General features: G+C 38.2%; 1 protein-coding gene across 1 annotated transcript; it reads right to left on the reverse strand.

The window, feature by feature from the left end:
• Positions 1–912: 912 nt before the first annotated feature.
• LOC129723469 (fatty acyl-CoA reductase wat-like) lies at positions 913–3,289 on the reverse strand. Its single transcript, XM_055677702.1, has 6 exons — positions 3,183–3,289; positions 2,863–3,111; positions 2,417–2,808; positions 1,780–2,322; positions 1,585–1,710; positions 913–1,528 (listed from the first exon to the last, which is right to left on the reverse strand). The coding sequence occupies exons 1-6, from the start codon at positions 3,243–3,245 to the stop codon at positions 1,300–1,302; spliced, it is 1,602 nt and encodes a 533-aa protein (XP_055533677.1). The 5' UTR covers positions 3,246–3,289; the 3' UTR covers positions 913–1,299.
• Positions 3,290–8,198: the final 4,909 nt, after the last annotated feature.

The following is an 8,198-nucleotide window of genomic DNA, read 5'->3' on the forward strand; positions in this document are numbered from 1 at the left end:
TGTACCACTATGCAGTGGGACTGTAATGCGGGTACTTTCAATATGGGACAAAAACAACTTGGTATTTTTTCCATGTTTTTCCATACAAAAGTGTCAATTTTAGTTTCTTTCCAGAAAATATGATAACAATTAAGTTGATTTCCGATAATAACTCAAAAGTATCCAAAATCAGTATGGGACAGTTATGCGGGTACCGGCAGTAAATGGGTTTCCTCGTAAACATAACGTTAAAGCGACAAACCCGGCGAGCAATTTCTATACGACACTCTCACGTAAGCTGACGCGTTTTGGTAATGCCGAGGGGCACCAAAATTCATAGGAATGCTTGAATAGCTATGATCTCTCATTTTTTCCGGTTTGAGCTTTTGAAATGCACTTTATTCATTCTGTCGACTAGTGTAATTTTTCGAACCGTATAATAAGATTGTATAACATTTTATAAAAAAAATAATTACACCTCAGAGCTTACTGTGTGAAATGGTTCATTTTACTCGACGTTAATGCGGTTGAAAAATAAAACAAAAATTGTTGTCAAAGCTAGTACAACGTTTAGGGAGGGATGCTTTCCAAATTTGTATAGAAGTGCGTGGAAAAAGATCTTTCTGAGTTGAAAACATAACGTAGAAAACCGTCCTAAAATGTTTGAACCTTAAACCTTGAATATGATAGTCAATCTGGGGACCAAAATGCAAGTGTATTTTAAATTTTCAGTATTTACACCTAGAATTGTGATATTTTTTGAGAACGGATATATGATTATTTCCGGCTTAAAACAGGAAAACGTGATTAAAATTAAGTTGATATCTTGTATCGTTTTTGAGTAATGGAAGAAAGGTAAAGTCCACGTAAAAAAGACTTAATTGTTTCTGCGAAAAAAAATCCTTCTTTCGCAAATTTGTATATTTTAGGGAGAATTGCGTGATTCTTCTAGATTGTTGTTATAATTTTAAATAGGTGTTTGTTCTCTATAGTACGGAGTAACTTCAACAATTATATATTTTTCCATCAACTTAATAACAAAAAACCCTTAATTACTGAAGTTGGTGTGCATGACCAAACTGTCAGAAAACTATCTGAAACAGATGAAGGCAGATTCAGATACGTGTATTATGCAGATAATGAAATTTTATTGCCTTGTGATAGTTCTAAAGATTCTTAAATATTTTTAACGAACTTTAATAAGTAGAAACCTAGATTCTTACATCACTTTAGTTACAGGTTTTGTAAAAATAAGTTGTACCTAATTCTCTTCAATTTGTGTGCGACGATTTTGCGAACAATGAAATTGACAGAGCTTTTTCATTCCAAAACAAACATATTAACATACTTTTTCCACATAAGGTATCCTACTAATATAACCAAAGAAAGCTTTAATATTGTATGTATTATCACATAACGTTCATACTGTCTTTTCGCTGCTGGAATTGTTTCATCCGGTTCATTTAGTAAATATCTTCGACCTCCCAGGAGACAGGTTTGGTAGTAACACATAAGGCCGTTACAGATATAGTTGGTATTGAAATTCTCCCTGTAGTTTAGAATAATACGTCATTCTATAGTTTTGGCATCATCTCTTTTAATTACCTGTCTTTCTCCAGCAGATCTGTGGCGAGTCGTCGAAAGTTCTCCGTAACAAAAGTCCAATCGTTTTGCATGAAGTAGTGTAATGAGACATGTGCGTCGAGTATTTTGCGTTGTATTCTTAACAAACTGTGAAAAAAAACTCATATTGTATCGAATATATGTATAAACATGCTTTCTCGGCGCTTTCTAGCTTACACTGGTTTTTTACCAACGCTTTTCAGCAGCAGGTCGATGAATATTGCTGGCAGCATTTGATATAGGAAAAACAAAATATAAAAAATGTAAACATTATTAGCAGGATTCCCTCCGGGGGCCCACACCATTTTATTCATCGGGGTGCTACGGCAAACGTACTCTCCGTCTTTTATAAGAAACCTGTAGTTAGCTGTTTTATGCGGTTCAGCTGCACAGTTGTAGATGCACAACTGTCCAGACGGACTATTAGCCTTTTTCCAGGCAGCAATCATAATCGCGTTGATACAAACGTCTGCCGGAATACAGTTTAGGTGGTTTTCTAAGCCAACATTAGCTGTACGTACGAGCCCAGTTCCAACGCCGACCATCAACCCCACGGGGCCGTTGAAGTTTTCAATCCATCCGGGGACGGGTTCCCTCTCGGTGTTGGTGATGACCGATGGTCGTACTATTACCACCGGTAGCTCTCGACTGTAGTCGAAGCATATTTGCTCGGCCAGTCCCTTGGTAAACGTGTACGTATTGGGCGCGAAGTCGGTTAATCTGCGAATGGAATTTCATTTAAAACACCTTACAATAGGGTTAAATCATTACTACATTTCATTTTCTGATAATCTTCAGACCAGTTTCCACTCACTTTAAAGCCATTGCTTCCAGCGTGTTTGAGTCCAAAGACTCAGCCATCTTGATCACCTGCTGCCAAGCTATTTTAGCAGGATAGATGCGTTCTTCTACATTGACAATATCCGGGTTGCAATAGGTCGTAGAGATATGCACCAAGGCTCTCAGCTGTTTCAGCGTCTTTGCCCAGCGGAAAATCTCTCGCGTTCCTCGGGTATTTAGCAGGGTTGCTTTCACAAGCGGATCATCGAATCGGACACTGGCCGCAACATGAAATATGAACTGTACATTTTCCATTTGTCTTCGACTCTCGTCATTTAACCCCATTTGCAGTAGCGAACAGTCGCCACTTATTCGTATTAACTTTTGTAAATCATTTGGACGAAGTTCTCGTAGCTTGTCGAACAACTGTAATGCATTCATTGAAATTTATTTATGGTCCTAATAAGATCCGGGACTTACAGGAACTTGCACAAAATCTTTCACTCGCTGCTCAGCTGACCTTCCCTTTTTTTCTCGCAGTAGTACAAATACATGTCCAATCGCTGGACAGGACCTGAGAAGTTTTTCGATTAAGACTTTTCCCAGGAAACCAGTACCTCCGGTAACGAAAACGTCCGCGCCAGCAAATGTTTCCGGAATGGTTGGTGGGGAAACGAAACTCATTCTGCCACTAAAAGTTGCTTCTTGTTCCAAAGAGTTTGGTAGGCACTATGTGTCAGGAGGGACGAGAACAATTATTTATAACTTTGTTACCGTGATTAAAATAATTTCTTACTAACATTCGGCATATCAGTAAAAATGTAAATGCACAGCTGGACATTGTCACTTCGTCGTCTACTCATGAAATATTCATTGGAGACGAGTTGTTTTAACCTCCCAGGTGAGCGACAAATCGCTGCGAATTGAATCGTCCTCATTGTAGAATTTGTATGTGAATGAATAACTAGACTAGAGTTAGACACGATGATTTGTGTAATGTGCTGCTTGGTGTAATGTGTTGGAATCACCTGTTCATAGTGGGATTTTGCTATCATTGGAATGTTTTTTATGCTGTTGACTAGATTGTTTACGTTGATCGTTAGATCCCCTGTTGAACAATTCAGATCTGAATGTCCAGTGCTTATACTGTGCATATTATTTTCCAACAGTTCAGTACAGTGAACATAACAGCTAGTGCATCCAAAGTAGCACTTATTGCCACTTCTCAGAAAATGAGAAAGTTTTGAATTCGAAGACAGTACGGTTCACTAGCGTCATCAGTTATTTAAATGATACATCACCAACTTAACCTTTTCCCCTGCGGTATTATATCCCAAGGTGAGAGGAAATTAAGCTTGTTGCCGCGATACGTTAGCTATTAGATGGGAAACATACCCTACAATTTGATAATGCGCAGTTTTTTTTTCGCTGCAACATGTTCCTTGACATAAAATTTATTCTGTTAGAATACATTTGTAGCATATTCATGGCAGATATGCAAATCATCGTCCTATATATTTGATTGCAAAAGACGTAATGGTGATTGACCTCGTAACAGTTTCTCCACAAGTCAACAGTATATTTAATAGCACAGCACTGACCTATACTCACATCAGTGGCGGTCATATTCCAGTCCATTCCACAACCACGTTCCGCGCCGATAAGTGGTAGAGCATCGTCTTCGAAATTTGGCAACAACTCAGTGTTAAAGGATCTACCCCTGTTGCTGTCATCTAAATTGCGATTATTTTCTCACACAACCTGCAGAGCAAGCACGTTTAACGGGGTTTCTTCTCTTGAAATAGTATGCTTTAATTTTATTTGGCTGCACTATTTGCATTTTCGGTCGAAGCCAAGAGCTAGTTTTCCTACTGGAAGCCAAAGGATCCACATTCCCAGTTAAGCTGCTCTTGGTAATCCTTTGCTAGATGCAGATTTCCACATACGTTGATATCAGTTTTGCTGGCTTCGGGTCAACGCGAAGAGACGAAAAGCGTTGCATGGGTAGATTCAGAGGTGAAGATGTAAGCCAGCAGAATTGAAACGAAAATAGTAAAGATGTATTATCTGATTCTCGAACTAAACGACGAGAGCTGATTCGAACTGAGCAGTCCAGAATAACATTTACCTTTACATACTATCAGGACCGTCTTTAGCTCAGTATACACTCAATGAAATGTGCACTTTTGGATTAAGAAGATTTTTACAAGATGCAAAAGCATATACACACAAATAATTGCGTTGAAGTGTGGGGTGGAGACACATTTTATTGCAACAGTGAATTGTGAACGATGGGGTTTTGAACGGTTTCAATTCAATTGCTGCATCGAATATATGGCAGGACTATATTGTTCAAAACAGTGAACTGGAAAAAGTGCATGAGAATCTAATCTGGAATTGAATCGAAAAAATAGTACATTTTTCAACCGTTAAACCTATGTTAAACGTATCTATGAAAGCAAAACAAATCTGACATTTAAAACGGGGTTTACTAATGAAATCATTTATTTTGTGGAATGTAATAAATTTGGAATGCCGACCGACTTTTATTTCAATTTGAGTATATACAATTTATCTGAACTAGTTGTTGACAACATCAACCAGGTGACCGCATTTTCCATCAATTGTTCGTACATCTCAAGGCTATAAGGCATGCAGGCAAACCCACAAAAAGTTTAGCGACAAAAGTAAGTCCGAAGGGAAGATTGCCAGTCAATCTCGCCCGTTTTCAACATCACACATCGAGCAAAACTTTTAGACATCGCAGGTTATGATAAATATCCGAATTTAAATGCCCATTAAACACCAAAAAAGACAAAATTCCCCAAAACAATAAATAAAAACCAACAATGGCGCATTGGTCCTCCACAAGCATAGTCCATGTCTCATGCCTATAGAGGACTACTGGTCTGATCGGCGTCTTATAGATGGTTAACTTGGTTCGGCGACGAATTCTACTCGATCGGAGCGTCCTCCGGAGACCAAAGTATGCACGATTTGCTGCCATAATACGCCGATGAATTTCTCTGCTGGTATCGTTGTCGGCAGTTACCAGTGAGCCCAGGTACACGAACTTATCGACCACCTCGATTTCATCACCACCAACTTGAACTCGAGGTGGGAGGTTGGCACTGTTCTCGTGGACCCCGTCCTTTCATGTACTTTGTCTTCGATGCATTGATGACCAGTCCGATCCATTGAGCTCCGGCCCTTAGTCTTCACAAAGATTCGAGCCACAATGTCGATATCGTCAGCGAACCCAAATAGTTGAACCGACTTTTGGAATATCGTGCCACTCGTGTTAATCCCTGCTCTTATAATGGCACCTTCCTGGGCAATGTTAATCATTAGGCACAAGAGACCATCACCTTGCCTCAAACCTTTTCGGGTTTCGAAGGGGCTCGAGAGTGCCCCCGATATTCGAACTACATACATCACTCGATCCATCGTCGCTTTGACCAACCGCGTTAGTTTGTCCGGAAATCCGTCTTCGTGCATAATTTGCCATAGCTGGCCCCGATCGATTGTGTCGTATGTTGATTTGAAATCGATGAATAAGTGGTGTGTGGGCACGTTGTATTCGCATTCCTGCATAACCTTCCGAACCGCGAATAGCTGATACGTGGCATCGCGGGCACCCATGAATCCCATTGGGTGATGCCCAACGAACTGCTTCGCAAATGGTGATAGTCGACGGCAAAGTATTTGGGAGAGTGATTTCCCGGTTGTGGCAGCACTCCAGCTTGTGCCCCCTTTTTGTAGATGGGACACACAATACCTTCTATCCACTCCTCCGCTACTCGTTCTTACTCCTAAATCTTGACAATGACCCAGCGCACGGTTCTAATCAGTGTTTCTCCACCGTATTTCAACAGCTCACTGGAAAGTTGGTCAACTCCAGCAACTTTATTGTTTTTCAGCTGGCCAATCTCCTCCTCCAACTCCAGGAAATCGAGGGTTGGTATTCTGTTGTCTTCTGCACCTAGATCAGTTGCCATACCATCCTCGCGCTCTACTGCATCGCCGCCGTTCAGATGCTCATCAAAGTGCTGCTTCCACCTTTCGATCACCTCACACTCGTCCGTAAGGAGATTGCTGTCCAAGCTTTACGGGAGCTGTTCAGCTTCTCGTAGAACTTCAAAGTGTTGTTAGCTTGGTACAGCTCTTCCATCGCTTTTCATTTTCTTTCACCAAAAGTTAGTTTGGGCCCATACCTCTCAAAATCAATCGGTTTTTAAAACAATCCATCGGGGGAAATTTGAAAATAAATGATTTGAATTATTAGTGTTTTTTCAACCTAAATTTTTCGATTTGATTGGTGATCTATACGAATCGTGTAACATCAACATGTAGGTAATTGAGTTCCATTTCTACTACCTGCGTTTCTTCAATGAAAAATTTTGACTTTTAACCGAATAATTTATAACTAGTTGGCCCGTAGTGGCTAACCACTTTCAAATGCATTTTGAACTATCAAAAGATGGTATTTAATCTAAAATGAAATTTTTTTATTGAAATATCGAGTTGAAGTTCAATATGTAACTAAGACACTATCGACAATTCGATGCAGATGGCCAGCGCTGGTTTAAAACTTAATTAATTATCTAAACTGCGATAAATCCTTCGTTCAGTATATCGTGGATTGATTGCTTACTCAAAAACGAATCTGCATCTCGCTTCTTATACGGATCCACTGCACAACTGTTTTCTCCAATATCTGAAGACTTTTTCTCCATTATATGATTATTTTCGAAAAATTGTTTTCTAACGATTTAATTTTTTTAAAAATTTCATAACTTGAATAATAGTTCATTTTCTCAATTGTTTGATATTACATATGTTATATTCAAACTAAACTTACAAAATAACTAAAAATGAATGTAATTGAAAAAAAAAACAATTTACAAAAACCATTGCTCATGAAAAAATGCTGGATTGCTCAAAAAAATATTCACACATGCAAAAGTTTGTCTCTGCAATTTGTTAATAACAATAGCAAAACTTGAAATAACGAAGTACTGTCCTCTTTTAATCATTGATGGGTAGTTCAAATCCCTTTCTAATACTCCGATAAAACTTCACACATGATAAATGACGCGCATGAAACATCTGTCATCTGCGCTCCATCACAGAAACCTTTTATAGTGTTGCGTAACAACATAACAATCTTTTATCCCATCACCACCACCTTTGTCTACTACTTTGTTTTCGTGTTCTTCTACAAAAGCAAACAAATATTATTTGATAAAAGATAAAAAAAAGTTGGCTCACTGTAGCGCATTTGCAGGAGATAAACCTATGTTTAATTTTTAAAACTTTGAAAATTTTATGTCGATATATCAAAATATCTTAAATCAAAACTGTTGATCAGATTTTACATAATGTTCAAAAATTATGACCAATAGCTCAACCCGATCCCGGCGGAGAGAAATCAGTTTTTACCTCAAAAAATGAACCTCGAACTCTTATTACTCATCAACTATAAACATAATTAACACAAACTGTATTGCAAATTTAAGATCAATCTGTACCTTACTTAATAATTTAATCGTGAAAATTTTCAAGTATAATTGTTGAACTTGAATCAAAGTTTGAATGTCTCTCGTAGGGAATGGGTTTATCTTATAGTCTAAGTTTTTTTTGAAACAGCTAAAATTTTCACGTATCAGCAAAATAATTATCCCTTTCTCCGTACATTTTGAACGTCGTAGTATACTTAAAGAATTAATTTGGGGTACAATATGTGCAGCATGTCTTGTGTAGGTTAAATGTCTTTTCTATTTTTAAAAATATCGAAAAAAAAAATTATATTGCTT

This window comes from Wyeomyia smithii, chromosome 2 (genome assembly GCF_029784165.1).
Source record: "Wyeomyia smithii strain HCP4-BCI-WySm-NY-G18 chromosome 2, ASM2978416v1, whole genome shotgun sequence".
Taxonomy (NCBI): domain Eukaryota; kingdom Metazoa; phylum Arthropoda; class Insecta; order Diptera; family Culicidae; genus Wyeomyia; species Wyeomyia smithii.